Source organism: Phragmites australis, chromosome 2 (genome assembly GCF_958298935.1).
Source record: "Phragmites australis chromosome 2, lpPhrAust1.1, whole genome shotgun sequence".
NCBI lineage: Eukaryota > Viridiplantae > Streptophyta > Magnoliopsida > Poales > Poaceae > Phragmites > Phragmites australis.
The window spans coordinates 27,676,862-27,696,588 of NC_084922.1; the positions used below are offsets into that span (position 1 = coordinate 27,676,862).

General features: G+C 41.4%; 1 protein-coding gene and 1 pseudogene across 8 annotated transcripts; both read right to left on the bottom strand.

The window, feature by feature from the left end:
• Positions 1–1,406: 1,406 nt before the first annotated feature.
• On the bottom strand, positions 1,407–10,680 carry LOC133906742 (transcriptional corepressor LEUNIG-like). Of its 8 annotated transcripts, none has more exons than XM_062348764.1 (18): positions 10,297–10,680; positions 9,583–9,680; positions 9,376–9,485; positions 8,614–8,904; positions 8,460–8,545; positions 7,647–7,701; positions 7,389–7,464; positions 7,179–7,231; positions 6,018–6,323; positions 4,823–5,026; positions 4,022–4,252; positions 3,815–3,932; positions 3,370–3,479; positions 3,140–3,289; positions 2,895–3,059; positions 2,683–2,802; positions 1,927–2,133; positions 1,407–1,838 (listed from the first exon to the last, which is right to left on the bottom strand). In XM_062348764.1, the coding sequence occupies exons 1-18, from the start codon at positions 10,326–10,328 to the stop codon at positions 1,692–1,694; spliced, it is 2,559 nt and encodes an 852-aa protein (XP_062204748.1). In that variant the 5' UTR covers positions 10,329–10,680; the 3' UTR covers positions 1,407–1,691. The 8 variants fall into 8 exon arrangements, with proteins under 8 accessions (XP_062204748.1, XP_062204773.1, XP_062204765.1 ...); XM_062348789.1 differs by having other exon boundaries at positions 7,179–7,228; positions 7,419–7,464; positions 10,297–10,679; XM_062348781.1 differs by having other exon boundaries at positions 7,419–7,464; positions 10,297–10,679.
• Positions 10,681–12,650: 1,970 nt separating this feature from the next.
• LOC133904742 (uncharacterized) lies at positions 12,651–15,797 on the bottom strand (annotated as a pseudogene).
• Positions 15,798–19,727: the final 3,930 nt, after the last annotated feature.

Here is a 19,727-nt window from a genome sequence, read left to right on the forward strand (position 1 = left end):
GCTGGTAGGCCACGAGAAAGAAGGATTAGAAGAGTAGAAGAAGGTGGGAAGATAACACGTCAAATGAGATGCAAGAGATGCCATCAGTTTTGTCACATGATGAAAACTTGCAATGAACCTATTTATGACTTTGATGTGCCCCCTCCAGCACCACCTAAGCCAAAGAGAATCAGATCCAAGAAAGCAAAGCTATCTGCAAGGACTACTACTAAACAACCACAAATTGAATTGTCCTCTCCTGCGAGGCCATTAATTGCAACCCAAAAATCTTGTCTGACCAACGGTCCAACAGGAAACACTAGGAGGTAAGTCAAGCTCCATAATTTATCTCAATTTTAGTTTTGTGGTACATGAAGTTAATTTGTTCTTGTTTTCAATTCTTCAGTCGTAAGAGTCAATTAGAAGCTAAATGTAGTGCTCCTTCTCACGGTCCAGTAGGAAACACTAGGAGGTAAGTCACGCTCCATAGTTATTCTCAAATTTAGTTTTGTGGTTCAATGAATAAATCTGTTCTCTGTTACATTTCTTCAGTTGTCGGAGGCAACTGAAAGATGGAGGCATAGCTTCTTCAGTTAGGCAATTGGAGTTTGGAGGCAATGCTACTTCTCCACCTAATGCCAAAGGGAAAGCACACAAGCTGAAGCCACTGAAGAGAAAGACAACTTCTGATTGACACAATATGTATGTGCTATTCTGATCATATTTTGTTCACACTATTAGTCTGTGTACGCGGTGATGTTTGTGCCAAAATTTGCAAGGCTAATATTTGATGTTAATTTCTGCCAGATTTGTAAGGCTTAGATGTGATGCTTATTTGTGATGTTTATGCCAGAATTGAGCTAAATTCGATCAATATTTTGTAATGTTTCTCCTTGCATACATGCATGGAAATTAAGGCAGCTATCATTAACAGACTATATACGTGCAAATTTATCATTCTCCATATTCAAAACTGCCTGTTACATCAGTTTTTAATGGAAATAAATCTGTTACAATGCTCAGGCAGCATGGATACGCCAGTTTCAAGAGTGGGAAATGGTTCCACCAAGCTAAAAATGCTACTACAAACTCGAAGGGTAAAATGATCCTTTCACGAGCATTCCTACCTGAAATCACAGTATATAGTACTTTAACGGTTGCAGTGTCCTACAGTAAAGAACCACAAATTTATAGTGTCCATCAGCTAATTCATAAAAATTAGACGTGAAATAGCAAGCAAATGTCACGAATGTTCAGTGTCCCACAGCAAATTTTGCTAATTATTTTACATGAGATTTATCGGTGAAGCAAGAGATTGAGCACCAGGAGTGTAAAAATGGCCGTCAAAAGGGGAAAGGAGAGGAAATCGAATGAAGAGAATAGTATGAGAAGTGCATCAAAGGTTAGTATGCTTGCGAATTGCGACGAGTCCATGACACATCTTTGATAGTTTGCGCAGGCCACCACAAAGTACACAGCGAGTTGCGAATTAACCCAAGAGCACATGCAACAACTGAAGCGACTACAACATACAAACCGGGGTTAGTTCAACCAAATGGTCCAGGAGATCAGGTTAGCTGCCCTTTCTCTCTGTGGTATTGTGGTCTAGAGCACTAAGAGCAGAGAACCATCCTGTTCCTACTTTCAACATCATTCTACTCTAACTATAACACCGCCGGTGAGCACAACGGTTAACCGTTGCTATTTTGGCGTCATTTCCAGAGCTTGACGAACTTATCATGGCTCACTGAGGCAACCAACCCCGACGCATTCGATGCGGCCAGGGCGGCAATCAAGCCTTCATGAGCGTTGTTGATGGTCATGGTATTCTTCTCCCGTATGTCCCAGAGCTCCAAAGACTGCATGGGGCAAAAGATACAAGCAAACACAATAAAAATGAGATCATACAAGTGACTAACTTGGGCCTGACAAGATCAGAGAGCTTGCCTCGTAGCAACCAATAACAAGCAAAGATGGATAGCTTGGGTGGAACAGACACGAATGAAACTTGTTTCCGCTGCAATTCAACTCATGTATACATTCCACGTCATTACCTAAGGTAAATGACCACACCCTGACAGAATCTTCACTGACAGAGGCCAAATAGTTACCCGTGGCATCCCAACAAACTGACTGAATAATATTTATGTGCCCCTACACATAAACAAAGTTCAAATTACAGTAAGTACAGCGACGAATAATGCAAATTCATCACGAAAGCCATATGATGATGTAAACTTAGCATAGCTGCTCAATTGGACACTTGGACTGCAAGTTATACTTGAAACAAGGTAGGTCATCAAAACTCAATAGCCCTAGCCAGACCAGTGAATGGACCCTCAAGCTAAAATCTTGGAACAAACTGATATTATAGTACTGCAATAATCCTAAAAAAAGTTGAGAAATTATCACAGAAATGCCAACGTAGAGGGATATTACTATATTAGCCGGATTGGAGGCTCTTGGTGATGAGCTGGTCAAAATCCCATCGTACTACCATGAGTTCTAACAACCTACGTTTAGTTCACCTGTATAGCTGTATCTAGTCAATTCGTAGAACGTCAGTCATAGTTAATCTAATCAAAGGTGACACAAAGTACTAGAGAAGCTAGAATATTGTTAGCATAAACTGCACATAGTTCAGATACAAGGAATCATGAAAGTATCACCAGCACGTTCTGGCTGTGACCTCCAGTAACCAACCTGCAAAGGTGTTCTACAAACTTGTAGTGTCTCTGTGTCCAGTATGGATATTGCCTTTTCTGAAGCAGCAGCTAGATATTTACCATGGCGAGGTTGCAACCTCAACTGAGTAGCACCTCCCTGCAAAGATAAATTATAATCGGTAACAAGAGCAAGTATCAGCATGATATAAACATAACAGATGAGCATCAGAGAAAATGGGTGCTGCATACATTGAAGACCCTAACGCTGATCACACAGCTACCATTAGTTATGCTCCAACACCGTACTTCCCCATCACTATCACATGAGCAAATGATGTCTTCTTTATTTGGGTGAAAATCAAGTGACATAACAGATGCTGAATGACCTGTGAAAGTACGCAGCGAATAATTTGGCTGCACGTAGTCAGGTAATTAATCAGTGGATTTGAAGGTGTATAGCTTCATAAAATAACCAGTAATGAAAAGGAATATACATTGTCAACATCCCAAACCCGCACGGTTTTGTCAAAGGAAGATGTTGCAAGGCGGGTCATGCCAGGGCTAAAGCGAACATCTGTAATTAGCAAGGAGTGCTCTTCTAATGTAGATTTAACTTTTAGCACATCTGTAAACCATAAAACAACCTGAAAAAAAATGCAGGTATGAGCATGAAACTTCTTTAGCACCAATAAAATCGTAATTACTTTTATCTTGGTGTCCACACCTTTTTATCATGGCCTCCAGTGGCAAGCAGTTTCCCATCTGATGAGAAATGGCAACAGACAACTTTGCCTATACTCGCACGGGCTTTTGCAACCTCAGTAAAACCCAATCCTGGAACATAGAGAGACTGACAAGTGAGCATTGCATCCACCCCCTCAACATAGTTGCTGTCAAGCAGAAGAATCAAATAGCACGCCTATAGAAAGAAGATGCATGGCAAACACGAATCCTAAAGCAAATACATATACTTTATTTTGTTTAATAAGCGCTAGGATATATATCAAGCTTGCTTTAAAAAACAAAGGAATGGCAAAGTTTTAAAACCAATAACACATGATATTCCAAAACAAAAGGCATGAGAAAGATAACGATAACTATAGTTCAAACTTGTTCTCCGAGGGTCAAACTCAAGAAGAGCAAGGTATCAGTGGGAAACAGTAGCAAACCTTTACTAGAATTCATGCACCGTCCCATTGTTTCTCGAGGATCCATGTCATCCTGTGACAAAAAAGATTCTACATTTTCATCCAAGGAACCATCTTCCAGCAAACGGTCCATGTCACCCTGAAGTTGAGAGCAATTGTTATCTTGCTAGCAAAGCAATGTGCTAAAGGCACTTTGAAAGAGAACACCTGATCTCAGGACGTAAATACCAGTGGGTTGGCTGGAGAAGTCAAGCTTCCAGCGCCATCAGAGCCAAACATCCTCAATGGTTTTGATGGACCACCATTATACTGCAGCTGTGGCATGGACATTGCATCTCCTGCCGTGTGAATGGAAGGTGTCGAAGGTGCAGAGCTAGGAGATGGCCCAGCAGTGTTTGCTGTTCCTGAACTATTAGCTCTACCAGAGGATGAGACAGGTTTCTTTCTTTTCTTTGATGCCTGAATGACAAAAGGAAAATCATAAGTGATTAAATCACACAAATCAAATCATTATCCAGTTTGCTAACCTGAAGGATTTGGAAGCAGTTCTACAAGTTTTCTAACAAATGATAGAATCACGAATAAAACAAAAAGGGCATAGTACCATCAGGACGAGAGAGCTAAAGCTCTGTAGGTACAGAGATTATAGTGATGTGCAAGTCCTAAAGTACCAGATCAAATTGCAGCTCTAATGTTATTTGCATAATCAGGAAACAACAGCTTACTGATGGCTTTACAAGAATATCATTCCATACGTTAACTAAAAAGAGTATCATTAATAACAAGAACTCACTTGTAGCTCAATAACTGTATGAGGCCAAGTTAATAAGTAGAATCAAGATGAACTACATTATTCATTATATATACCTCAGTTGTGAATTGGTACCATCAATATCTCATGAAACAGGGAAAAGGGGGTACATCTTTAATGTTAATGTAACTATTGCTCCAATTGCAGGTCCGACCATACATCATTTATCAATACTAACATCAGCACGGAAACATTGCTTTTATAGAATAAAAACATACCTGGTCAGGGAATCCAAAAGAGTTTGGCATGCTTCCGTCAATAGCCATCCTTCCAACTCCTGGCTTTCCATGTTGATGAAGAAGCTGGTTTGAGCTTTGAGACTGCTGACCAGAGAGTGCAGGTTGCTGAAGTTGCTGCTGCTGCTGCTGGCTATGACTGTGCTGCTGCAACTGCTGCTGCTGCTGTAGAAAAGCAAGTTTCTTCTACTATATAGAAACATCAATATAAGTACATAGGCATAGCAGCAGATAAATGAACAGTTTGAGACTAATGGAAACAGGGGAATTGTTCTGTTACAGCTTTAGCCATCGAAGGCAAAAAGAGGACCTTAGGTACAAATGTATCGGCCTAAAACACTTAACAGATAGACTACACAGCTAGTCTGTTAATACTCGTCTCATTTAGTTAGTTTTTGCAATTACAAGGATGACACAAACACACACACAACACTCACACACCCACAAGTGTGTCCTCTATCATGTGCCTGCAAATAAACCGCTGAAAGCACTCGTGTGTGTAAATCGTAGCCACCAGGATTTGAACCCTGGTGGGTGGAGTCATACCCTCACGTCTCCACTATTAGATATATATTGCTCTGTGTAATATCCCCTTAGTATAAATGATTCTTTGCATATTATCACATGCACATGTATATATACTGACCTAGGGCTTCCAGAGAATACAAGTTGCTATTCCTAACATCCACCACAACATCAAGAGAACTATCTACTTTAGTAGGAGACGGGCTAATTATTCAATTAGGTGCGCACACCATTGCAGTAGCTGATAAAATACAATTCCGGCAACAAGGACTATGCATCTACACCTGAATTTTAAAAACATATAGAAAAGGGACGCAAAGGTCTGATGATTTAGAGGAGCTCAAACTGTTCTCTGTTCTTCCTTAAATGTTTGAAATGAAACATTCTTATAAAGCGAAAATATTGAAGGATAAGTAAACAAAGGTGAATATATTCCAATTTAAGCAGATTTAGGCAGAAGTGACACTAGATGTTCATTTATCCTACTCGTCCTCGCACTGAATTGGACATACAACCTCTATATCGTAAGCTAAGAACATGGTATCTAACATGACCTTTTCACTTACTAAATATAATATACTTCACAAAGAAATTCCTTTTTTATTAATTTTAGAAAATGAGTGTTGGCAAGATAGAGATTTGTAAGGCATACCTTTATTAGCATATCTATGTCAGTACGTGATCCACCACTTTGACCAGGAGAACCAATATTTGGAATACCATCACCACCACTATTTGAATGCACATCCTGTCCAAGGACCACATTTCTGTTGTTAAGAAGCATCCTTAATCTTCTGCTATCAACATCACTAGATATTGGGGAAGGCATATTTTGCTGCGTGTGCAGCAAAAGCTGCTGCTGCTGCTGTGGTGTGAAAAACTGAAGCTGCTGAAATTGCTGTGGAGATTGCATAAACGGCTTCTGCTGCAGAATTCCAGAGCGAAGTTGATCGAGTCCCTACAAAGATAAAAGAAACTACATGTTAGAACAGAAGATGGAAGGAAAGCATCCATAGCATCATCAATCACATGATGTGTACTACACTACAAAGCTATATAAAGTGCTGAATGCAGACATGCTTTCTGTAACACCCCTAGAATTAAAGTACAGGAACTGCCAAAACTTGCTTGCCAAGGGTACCACAAAATCAGTACAGGAACTAGACATTGGTGACGGTACAGTATCATGTAACACATAAGGGCATGATATGTAAGAGAACAAATGCAAGGCTTCCCGAAAGCAACACAGCCACTGATTTGAGGTATACCGAAATGGCAATTTCAACCCAGATTACGACCAAATCCAAATCCACCCAGATTTGGTTTTGTGGTTCCACTACTGCCCAAATGTGACGAATCTAGTGCAAGCTGAACTTCGTCATCACAGACTTATTTAAGCAAAAGCTATAATATTTTGTATAATAAATGTTAACAGATATGACAAGACATCCATGCGTCCCTCCATATAAAGAGCTATCACAACATGGGAAATTTTAGATGCCAGTGTATGCACACCATATACCATAAAAAGGAAAAGTAAAATAGCTGATGTTGGTAAGTTGCTTCACACCATAAGTAGAAGGGGGCACACTTGAAGTTCCATACAAAGTAAACCAATTGATCTATTTTGAAAATATAATCATGCTCCTCCAATATGCAACCACAGGGATGATACACTCTCCACAAATAAGTTTCCATTTTCCCAACAGAAAATCAGAATGCAGCGTAAACTGAAACCCAGAATACGAACATGCATCATAAATGAAGCACATGCAAGAGAAGAACTAAATTTTAATCATAATGTAGAGCTTACCGTGAGTGGCCAACCTTTCAGAGTTAAATTGTTTCCAGCCTGATTATATCCTGCTAAAATGAAACTTTAATTTAACTTCAGAAACTATCTACCAGAATTCTGAAGTACTAGATAGAATGATGCTATCATCAAGAAATTCAACAAGAAGTGACATGGCATAAATGACTGGAACAAAGGGAAACTCTAGGGAACACAATGGATGAGTATAACCTTGAAGACCAATCAATGAGCCCTCAGTACCTGCAGCTCTGGGTGTCAATACTGGATTGACCTCAGTCTTGATATTCTGCAAAAATTATATATATGATGACTGATGAGGAAACAATATTGACAATGCGTTACCTCCCTCTCTCGCTGTGCTCTTATTTTTTTTCTTTTTTATCTAATAGAAGTGAGCATCACTAGAGCGAGAAACACTTAGATAATATAGGTAACCTGTTCTGCGATAGGCTGTTGTGGGCTTCTTGCCTGAACTTGTTGCGGAGTGCCTGACAGGCCACCAGCAGTCCCATGCAAAATTTGCCTATGAAAGGTAGAATGTCAAGATTGAAAGCAAATGTCCACATTTCTAGAAAGTTATTCGCTACAGCACACGCCTAGACAGTTACTTGCTACAACATGCATATGATCCGGTAGTCAACATCTGACCCAACTAATCCTTAACTGGCTTGGTTGATTTCTTACTGAATGGCCTTAACATGACTCAGACAGGTCTCCGGAATTCCACTAAACAAAACACAGTTACATACTTACATGCCTTAAACAGAACCCCTTTTTTCGTAAATTTACTACACAATACCAAACAGAACTACTGGCATTGGAATTGAAACAAGGTGTGCATGCCTACAAATGCCTATAAATCAGTTACCGTAAACCATCAAGGAACTCAAGAGAAAAAGGAAATAGATGCCAGATTTCCATGACGTACAATCTAGAAAAAAGGAAAAATATTAAATGCATGAATGTGCCTTACGATTAACATATTATATGTCACTACCTTGATGGCAAGGGTGTGAACCATGACACAGAGAAGACTAAGGAAAAATAGACTAGCTAGCTCCGTCCAAGACATACTGGATGTAGGTTTTAGCCCAACGTATTCTAACAAGAGCAGAAAAGTATAGAACTCATGGCAAAAAATTACATATCTTTCAGTTCGATACAATATAGACTATGTTGTCTTTTCCCCTTCTGTACTCATGATGCACCATCTGATGTAACTTGTAAGTATGAAATTTGCAATAAACGCGCAACTCAGAACTTCAGCAAAATAGCAAGTACCCTGAGGATTGTCCAGCTGCTTTGAGTAATGATGCTTGGTTTGGATCAATTACTTGCCCAGCATTTTCTCCATATCTTTGCTGCAACTGATTTTTTCAAAGTAAGATGAGTAAACTAAAAGATATGAATGATCGGATCTAGCTTGGAGTGGTACCTTCATTGATGCCTCATCCAAAGAATCTCTCTGGGATGGGAGTTTTAATCTCTCTTCATACATTTTTGCTGCCATTGAATATGCAGTAGCTGGATTTTGTCGCATTAAAGGATCCCTCCCAGAAAATCCACTTGCAGCACCATTGAGAAGATGAGAACCATCTCTACGCTGCTGCTGCTGTGCAGCTCTCTGTAACAACATTTGTTGCATTTGTATTTGCTGCTGCTGCTGCTGCTGTTGCTGTTGTTGAGGTTGTTGGTGCTGCTGTTCCCTTGCTTTAACTAGCTGAGTCTGAAAGAATATAGTGAAGTATAGCTAAATTAACATCATCAATTCAGGAGATATCTCCTATGGATTTGTACAAAACAAAAATCAAGCAAAGTCAAACTGCCAAGTTAAAGTGACAATGACTGGTGCAGGAGCAGCTCTATCATGAACTATGCAGAAACCATAGAATCAAATGTATACTTATAACAAATCTAAAAGAGGACACTATCAAGCAAAAAATGGCTTCTTATCTTAGAAGACACAGATTATTAGCAGTCCACAAAGGACTTATTGTAAATATCTATGACGTGAAGGTAGCATGATGCATTTTAGAATAAATGGAGTTGAGATGAATGGCATAGCTATCTACATTGAAGATGGTTTCTGTAGACACACTACAGATTGTAACAGGCAGGAAGGAAGGGATCGACGTAGGATTTCTATCTCATAGGATATTTAACCATGAAAAAGATAATGAAAAGCATAGATGCATACCTCGATATATGATGCCGCAACATCTGAGTGCTTCTCATTTGTTCGTGCTATGAATATATCCCAAAATACCGACCACCACTCAAAGAGAAAACCACCAGGAGCATCAATTGCTACAAGAAAGATAAGCTCAGAAAGTGAACAATAACACCAGCATAAAAGACAGGCCAACCTAAAAATCTTTATTGCAACTTTCTTTGATATACGTACCAACTGGATCCGATGAGACCTTCCCTTCCGCTTGGAAGGCCTTTGCAGTTGCCTGTAAATTTCTCTTCACAAAATAGTCATATATGTAGACATCCAACCTGTTTCATTAAGCAATTTATCATTCAGTCCTTCTGAGGAAGGATGTTGCAACAAACATGTTTTATCCATAAGTACATCACCGTGACAAACCGATTGGACACAGAAACATTCAGAACGGTACAACATTTTCGCCTATCATTAGCTACAAGGAACAAAGAATACGAAGAATCATCAACATCTTTTATTCTACTAGCTGTAGAAACTGGGACATCCTCATGCTTCCGTACTATTATTTCAATGCAGAAGTACGTTTGTATGCCAGGCCAAGTGGCCAACAACCTCTACCAACCTACATCATGCAACCTCAGTAACACCACGACTCAGTGGCTTATATAGTCCCGGTTCAAAAAGTGCTGCTGCTAATCGCATCATTTCCTCCCTCCCGGCAATGGAATTTCACAAGCCCCAAAATATTTCTCCTAACTCCGCTATTCCACAAATGAAGCTCCAAATCCAATGCTTCCTGAAGAGGAATCACAAGGCAGGGATACCCTGTTCCAATCCAAACACTAACCCCGCGTGCCGAACATCAAACTCGAACAGCAGCGCCAGGAAATACGGCAGTGAGAAGGCCACAATTAGACCGTCGAAGAACAACAAGCTATGTGTGCTCACATCTTATCCGCCTCCCAGTTCGTCTGCGACATGGCTGCCGTTCCCCGCTGCGCAACGACCGCGCCTGCCTGCCCGCCTGCTCAGGTTCCCAGGAGCGCCCACGAGCAGTGACGCCCCTCCCCTCCGGTTGTACCTGCGGACGAGCTAGCTAGCGCGCCCGCTAACAGCGACGTGCCCACCCAGCGGCTGGACGGTGGGTGCGCGCGGGAGGAACCCGAGGCCAGCCGGAAACCCTAGCTCGGCGGCGAGGCGAAAGGCGGGCTCGGGGAGCGAGGAATCAGAGCGTGGATGATGCTTGCAACGGCGGGAGGAGGGAGCGAAAGCGGACTAGCGGAGCAGAGCAAGGTGGGGGCAGACGATTGGAGAAGGGGGAAAAAACAGGGGAGAGAGAGAGGGCAGTGAGGGCCAAAGGGACAGTGGGCGCCGCGACGCTGCGTGCGCGAGAGCCTTCGATATTGGTGGTAACTGACGTGTGGGGCCGGAGAGACGATGTCCGGGAGTGGGGACAGTTGTCAGGGACTGGTGCTGGAAACGTGAAGGGAGTCGGGGCGTGCGCGTGAGCGGGGGCGTCGATGCAGAGCAGAGGAAACGCTAATGCGGGGCCCACGGGGATAAAATGCTGTGGTGTTTCGAATGGCGGTATTGAAACATGGAAATTCGCCGCGGTTGGAACGGTTCGATTTCGGCGATGTCCCTGTGAAAAAGGTTATTCACAAGTCAAGGCCTGATCACGCACACAGCGGCGAAATCGATAATTTGGCGCTGATGGCTTTAGAAATTGCTTGTTTCCACGGAATTATCGCCTCTCCTGGAACTAGGAAAATTTCCACGGAATTATCGCCTCTCCTGGAACTAGGAAAAAATGCTGTTGTTTCGTCACGGAAGGTTGAGAAGCCGACATATCTCGCTAACACAATTAATACCATAGCAAGAGGGCGAGCACTGAGATAAGAACTAAGGATGTTACAAGTGGTATGTGGTTGTATGGGAACACTGTTGGTGGCAATATCATATTGCTACCCCACGTGTGGTTTATGAATTTTTTCTAATTTGAGAAAAAGGACAGAGGACGTGAATAATAATGCATAATGCTACAGTGGATCATCGGGCTGTGTGATATTAAGTAGTAGTTTATATGACATATAAGACTAAATACAGAAATCAACATGAAATAGCGTGGTATGGTTGATGTTCATTTTGCATCCCACATGACACTCATCATTGTGATATGCAATCAATTAAATAAGAATAATTTATAGTAAAATGTACCCTAGCAAGAACATCAAAAAAGTATTGGTTGTTGCGAGGTACATAAAATTGAAGGAATGCGACAATAGTTCATGGTAATAAAAGAATAACTTGGTATGTTCATTAATTTGTCTTTTCTTTTCGGAATATGTAGTCATGCATATTTTCGGGTTCCTTTGGTGAAAAGGAAATGTTACCAAATGATATCATCATGATCCGCATCAATCCCAAGTCAGATCATAATCCTCCAAATTGATTGAAGGGAATCTGTCCATTGCTTGCCTCATGCTGCTGCCTTAAGCAAACATATATGATCTGACTAGCTAGTACCCGTACGTTGCAAAGAAATCTAAATAAACCATACAAGATGTTTTGAATATCAGGAACATCTCTTCAACTTTGGTTTTACTCTTTCATACTCATAGTCTCATATCCTTTTATTGCAGGTTTTACCAGAATAAGACCGTGGAGTTACTAACTTGGACAATGATGAGGAATCAGACGTCATATATATTAGTGCAAATTATGATCATAGTGCAAATTATGAGAAACCATTTCAGCAATGAATAAGAGATTAAGCACTGTTTAAAAAATCATGACGTAGCTGCTTCGTACCTCAACGACATGGAGTTAAGCGAAGAAGGGGGCGTCACAGATTGCAGGGCAGTGTGGTCGGGGTGGCAAAGGAACACACAATCCTTGATATTTATTTCTGTAAACTTTATAAAAAGTTATGATCACAGTGCATCTTTAGTGAAACCACTTCAATAACGAATGAGAGATTAAGCTCCGATTTACAGAAAAAATGTGATGCAGCTGCTTTGTATCTTGATGAATTTCAAGCAACCTCAACATAAATCATGATTGAGTGGACGACAAGACGCCTTCCTCGCTACTTGGGTATTTAATGGCAGGACGATGATGAAGGAAAACCCTTTGCAAATATTGTCACGAAAATTGAAACACATAAGATTCGCCAGGAACAAAAAATTAAATTATTGTTTAATCAAATCAGTAAACGCGTTTTGGGCAGGTAATTTACTTTTTGGCAGCCAATAGCACAAACAATGAAGAGCTAGACTGGAATGACTCCATATAGATTTCATTCATCTGTACCCCCATCTGATTTCAGGATTAAACATTCGCAACAATAGCTGAAATGAAAGATGGAAACCACAACAAGGCTAGAGGAAACTTATAGGGCGGTGATTTCGGGAGCGCTGTACAGGGCGGGCGCTGTGCAAGGCGAGGAGGATGGGGAAGGCGGGGCCGGATGGTTGGGAGGATAAGTCGGCCCGATTTATCTCAGTTTTTACCATGTGGTTTTTCATCTGTTTTTTTATTTTTTATTAGATGGATTGTCAAATCGGGAGGTGGGAGAGGTGATGCAAGTTATAATTTCTACAAACTATTTTATCGAGTTAGGTGCGTGTTACAAGGAATGCTAAACTTTGCGCTATCTAACAATGAGGGAAATATGTTATGTTTCACTTTCCATCCAAAATGGAAGCTCATATCGTCTACGTCATTTTGTGTTCCAAGTTATGTAAAGCACGCTCGATGAAAATGAAACGAATAAACTCTCACTAATATACATGTTTGTGTTCAACTATGGGATAGACTGTAGGACCACAAGAACAAACTCTTATCAAAGGGACAAATCATGCAAGAGGATAATTTCAAAGGCATTAATGAAGTCTAACTTGAAATCTGGCATGTTACAATATATTTGAAACCTGGACTTTGTGCTGATCTCTAGGGTGATTAATACAACATTTACAACAGCTGAAGCATATTTTATTAGTATGCCTTAAGTATCCAGGACCTTTGACAATCTGGATAATTCTTCTAGGTGACTGATATATAAGCGACATGTGGCAGAGCAGAACAGAGACAGAGCATACGTGAGTGCAAATAATTTGAATCATGGAGTAGCCTACAATAACTGAAAAGGAAGACTTATTTAGAGCTACTATAGGCATAAATCGTAGTATCCATGTCAACATCATGCGGATTTAGATAATATAATGTATGTAATCAAAGATGCCGATTAGAACAATTTAAACCATAGTAAATATTTAGAGGACACTGAAAAAACTAAGCCAAGGCAGATGAACCTGTTCATTCATTCCACTGCTTACGTGACAGGGCCACTGGAACCTCACAAAAGAAAAAGAAAAAAAAAGAAAGACCAAACATAACAGAAAAGGAATAACAGTTTGTTTTGAGCACAACTAAAATAATGAAGAACGAGATTAAAACTAAATAAATGGCTCACCTCATCTGTGCTCACGGTTCACAAATTTGAACGATATTTGCAAATATCGACCGACTCAGGCTCAATTGCATTATGAAAATCAACGCTTATCGGTCAAATTTGAATTTAAATTCAAAAAAAAAAGAATTTTGGCCAAATTCTCACCGAATTCTTCGAATTTCAATAGATATTCGCAATATTCGAAGAGTGTGCCGGGCAACGCATTTCGGTGCTCCACCGTATTTGTGAACCCTGTCTGTGCTCCAGTGGGCAACTTTTGCTGTGGAATTGCCAAACATTCTTTGCAGATCCCTGCTTGTGCCAATTGTAAATTAGGTCCAGCCACGTTGATGAAAACATAAGCATGCTAGCTGTTCTACTCGAAATTCGGAAATGTTACTAAAGGTAATATTTTTGGATATTTCCATGCATTCCACAACTAAAAGCACAACAGTAGAAGGTGATCCCCGACCATCTCATATCCTGAGCTGCATGGTTGTGGGTAGTAAGAACACTAATTAGGATCACAATCATATGCTTCCGCAGACCATTCCAAAAACTGAGGTGTGCGTCATTCTTGAAAACCAGCATTGTGTCATTTAGTAAGAAGCAGATCAAACTGTAGTCTGCCTATTGAATATCCAAAATGTCAATATATGAGTAAATAATAGAATTCTGTAAACCAATGTTGAGAAAAGGTCCGTGTGATCCGACTAACCAGCTGATTAGTGTTAGAGGTGGGTAAATTGTCACACGTAGTATTTTGAGAACATTAAGTGGTTGCCGAAAAATAGTCAGAGAAAAGAAATAGAGTGATTTGGATAATGGATAAAAAAATATCTAGCAAATGGCTAGAACTTACACACTAATGACTGCTGTGTCTTCACTCTCTATATTTATATTTGTTAGACCCCTCCAGAAAAGATTTATATTTATAAGAGCTAAACTGAGTTCAAGTGGTGTAATTTGTTTGTTCTGCAAGTAAATTGTTGTAAGCTGATCATGCCAATGGTACTGTTCATAAAAAACTGCACATAGGTGTTCCTAGAACAAGTACGCAATCAGACAAAATCTTGCAGCAAAGTATCACCTTCTCATAAAAAATTCGAAATGCCCAAGAAATAGTAGTGCAATTCCTGCAAAAAGAACATGACCAAAAAAAAAAAAAATCACTCAGCGTAAAAAGGATCTTCTGCAACTCGCATGTAACATGTATTGTGAAAAGAGACGCTTACTTGGGCGGTTTGAAAGTCTCTCCAACTTGACGCCATAGTTTACAAACAGTTAACTGAATAAACAAAGCATTCAACCGGAATAACTACCCACATTCATGAAAAAAGGTGCAATGTTTACGACAGGAAGGAAAATAATGTGTTGTGCAGCCCAGTCATAAATATAATTGAACCCGATTCATCATGTATCATCAGTATTTTATTTGCTTGTGCTTTCAGTCGTTGGAGGAACGAATATATTTCACACTATAGAAATTTTCACTCTACAATATCTACAATATCAGGTACTTGCTCGTGGCCTCCCAAGTGTGCGACCTGCCTCCACAACCTGTATTCCAACAGGACAAACACACGACAAGTACATTTAGACGAGAAGAGATGTACTGGAGTACCTTGGATAAATAAGAGGTATAAAAGATGCGCACTTGAGGCCCTTGCCGTAGAACTTGGGCGACTTGAAGCCTTGAACTCGAGGAAGTGCTCTAGCTCCGCCATGAACACCCCTTGCTCCTCCTCCGTCTCGGAGTCATCACCATCGAGGAAGGGGTCTGGCTCCATGCGGTGGTGGCGCCACTCTGGGGCATCTCGGTGGAGCTCTCGCCCTCCTCCTCCTTCCCATCTCCGTTGTAGCTAATGGTGTCCACTCTGTTTGTCTCCACCCTCATGCCGCTCGCGATCCCCTCCCGCTCCGTGTCACCCTCAGCCACTAGAGAGGTCGCGTTGCACGATGCCATCAGGGAGGAAAGTTTAGTCTCAACCTCCATGGGGATTGGGGGCTAGGGCATAGGGAGGCCGATGCAGTGGGGTGAGGATTTTGAGCTGGTGGTTGTCAGGGGGAGCGAGATTTGTGGAACGGTTCATGCACAAGGGCAAGGAGGATGGGGGCAGCGGGTCCGGGTGGTTGGGGAGGGTAAGGAGGATAAGTCGGTCCAGTTTTTCTTGGTTATTAGTTTTGCGTGGGTTTTCACTGGTTTTTTCTTGCTTTTTATTAGGTCGAGTGGGTAAAGGTGACAGAGGTGATGCACAATCAACTCCTGCTTTATATAGTAGAGACTTGACATCTCTGAGTAGTTGTGCCTCACCCACCATAATAGAAAGCGACATGGCCACAGTCTGTGGACATTAGCATGTGATCTAAGTGTTTTGCAATCTGCAATGTATGGTTTGTCATATCATGTCAATCTATCTAGGATTGTGCTAATTCACTGGATTTACACGAGATGCAATTTTTCTTGTGGATTGGGTTCAAACTTGGTGGGGAAAACTCACCTAGCGCTGTGGGTTGCTCACGGCTGCAAAAGGGCTGGACCGACACCCATGAGTTCTTCTACAGATACCAACCTTCTTCTCACAGAGCTTGTCCACGTCACGTCCTCCTGTCACCGCATTAGCTCCTTCCCTTGCCAAATATGTCTATTCCCCCAGTTCTAGCCTGTGAGGAGCTTTGCGGATTAGGTGGCAGCGTGTGCACGAGGAATCGACAAAGATATGGTTCCAGCGGCTATGGTCTGTGTGCATGCACTTTGGCTATGTGGGGCACCCTGTTGTGAGGTTGGTGGGGTGTGGAGGCTCTGGGTGAAAGCCTTGCCCAACTTTTTGGCAGTGTCGGCGATGGTGATGACCTTGGGTGCCGCTCCCCTCTTTTGAGGCATCATCATGGTGCTTTACCTATACCATGAGATTCTTTGGGTGAAAATCCAATTTCGGTTTTTTGGATGCATGACGGCGGCATCTTCGATATCGTGTCCTCCTTGGAAGCCCTTCCCCACGTTTGGGTGACCGTCGATTGGGTGCGACGTTGGTCAGATTGCAGAGGCTTTGATCATATTAGGCCTAGTTTAGCTAGGTAGTTGGTCAAGTGTGTTCGTTATGCAATGCTTGGGGTCTATTTTAGCTAGGTGTTTGCCTATAGTGCTTATTTAGCTCGGTTTTTCCAAATTAATTATGTGTTGTACAATTTGGTCTCATTTCCTTAATATGAGACAACTTATTCTTATACTCCCTCTGTCCCAGTATATAGGATGTTTTAATTTTTTGTCATTGTCCCATAATACAAGGTGCTCATCAATTTGCAGTGTTTTCTCCCCAGAATGCCCCCACCATCTGCATGCATGGTTGTTTTAAAGCAGCATGCGACGCTTGGGAGATGAGTGACGTAGGCATGATGCTTGGTTTGCTTCTGCGCGAGACGCTTGGTTTGACGCTAGGAGGACTAGCAATGTCACGCCATGTGCGTGTTCCTAAGTGCGTCTGAGTCCATGGAGCCGTGCTCGATGATCTCGATGACGGCGACAAGAAGCAACAACACAGGCTCGCCGAACTCGGCGACGACATCAAGCTACAATGTCAAGCAGTAGAATCATGGGCTCACCAAACTCGATGACGGTGACAAGAAGTAACAGTGCATTGCAACCTAACTCGTCCACGACGATAAGCAGCATAAGTGCGGGCTCACCAAACTCGACGACGGCAACAAGAAGCTGAAGTGCACTCTCAACAAACTCAATGATGGTCAAGAAGCAGAAGTGCATGCTCGTAGGGCTCAGCGACGGTGACGCAGTGATCGCAAGTAGAAGCGCGTGCATGACTATGACTACATCTTCCTAGCCGAGTTCAATGACACCGACGATAGTAGACGCAAGCAAAAGTGTGTGCTCGAGTATGACTACAGCCTCCTTGTTGGCAATGACGACACTAACAAAACCGACATGCGCGAAAATGATGACAAGAGTCCATGTTCTTGTTGCGGTCTCATCCACAGCAAAGACAAGATCACACCCGAGAGGCGCAAACGCAAGACTCCTATTCTTGTTGCAGTCTCGTCCATAATGAATACATGGTTACGGATTATATATAAGGCCTCGATGAGTTTGACTGCAATGTACTCTTACCTGAGATCGACAAGGTACACGATGTCGCAGCGGAGAACGCTATCGAATCTAGCTAGAGGAAGACAAACAATACAAGTGCACTTAGAAATTCAAAGCTCCTTACAGTTGCTTTGTTCACAATTTCTAGGTCACATTGCAACCTAACAGGAAGAACATCATTCCTCTCTAGTGATTGCTTCTTCAAGTGTGGGATTGCATAGTGTTGCCCTCCTTTTTGACGCAAAAATTCTTGCATGCATGATTGGTGAGTAGGGAAGATACGATTACTCCTATCAATTATATACTCATTAAAAGCATGGATTACCTTGGAGACAATGTATTCAACGTTACTTGGTGATTACTTTTGAAACATGAATTGAATGGCCACAAAGAAACCAAGATCTAAGACATTGAGATCGGGAGAGTTGGGTGGGTGGCACATCAACCTTATGTCAAAACCATCTACAGTTGTCGTACAATAAAACTGAAGGTGCATCTAGCCCCTAAGTGTGGTTTTGATAATTAATGATAATACTTATGGACTAACAATTGTGTTAAGAATTGTTAATAGGTTGTTGCATAGGTGATGCATTGAGGAGTGAGTATGGATTCATTGAAAAATGATATGTGATCAAAAGAGATGCATCAAGATGAATGAGCTCTAGGTGATGATCGAGTAAATAGTGATAATACATATAGACTAACAATTACGTTAAGAATTGTTAGTTGCTTGTTCCATAAGTGATGTATAAGTGATAAAGCATGGATTCGTTGAGGCATGTCATGAGATCAAAGGAAATGCATCAAAGTCATTGAGCTCTAGGTGATGCTCATGAGATAAAAAAAAAATCATAAGAGAAGAGACCTCGGAGATCAAGGGAGGACTCAAGAAGATTTACAATTGGCGTAGAGGTTAAGTCACTTGTGAAGATCAAGTGACTAAATGTATAAGAATGTCAAGTGATTTTTTATAGACTAACACGTGTTATGTGCTTGAGAGTGAGTTGGAGTTATGTTCCATATAAAAGTAAGCATTGAAATGGGATATTCAATGTACCGAGTTGGAAGAGAAAGATCAAGATAAGCTTAGTGGACAATTTATGTACTTGATGATTGCGATTCATGTCTTGGTGGTGAATAGATGATGTGAAAAGAGAAGTCTTCCACTCTTGGTGCATGAGAATGAATCAAGTGAACTTCATTAAGATTCTAAAAGATCAAGAGAGAATCGAGATGAGAAACGATGATGAATATCATCATCAAGCTCAAGTGAATAGTTAATGATAAGCCTAGAAGAAGTATCTGGACTCGGATGATATGTTCATCAAGTTTGACAGGATGGCTCAAGTCAAATGTATAACTAGAATAGATTTTCTAGTTTTTCTAGTCTTAAGATGCTTGGTGGGAGATTGGATTATAGGTTTGGCAGCTGTAATATTAAGAGGGGATGTCGGATGCGTAGCTCACATGATGTCAAGTGCTCATGCGATATGCTCAGCGTGTGGTAGGTGTGTGAGTAGGTCTTGCTCAGTGTGTTGAGGGTATCTGTCAATGTAATAAATAGGGGTGCCTCACAAGGCGAGCCCTACACTGCCAAATGTTAGCCGATAGTAGAAATTTTCAAGACCATGGACTCATCACGTGACTAGATCGGGGCTCGTGCGACCAACCCCCTTGTCGCAGATGGAAACCATGCGACCAACCCTTGTTGGTTGTAGTGCAAGTATTTACCTAACCTGTCAGGACACATTTAATGTCATCCACTCGAGTGTTTTCCTTCACCAGATACTCCCTTTTGGCGAGTGAGGTTGTAGGCAGGGGTGG

Coding starts and splice junctions, on each gene's coding strand:
- LOC133906742 (XM_062348731.1), bottom strand. CDS start 10,328: ATGTCGCAGACGAACTGGGAGGCGGATAAGAT. Junction 4,253..4,822: donor CTTTTGGATTCCCTGACCAG/GTATGTTTTTAT, acceptor TTTGTCATTCAG/GCATCAAAGAAAAGAAAGAA. Junction 2,803..2,894: donor TCAGCGTTAGGGTCTTCAAT/GTATGCAGCACC, acceptor TTATCTTTGCAG/GGAGGTGCTACTCAGTTGAG.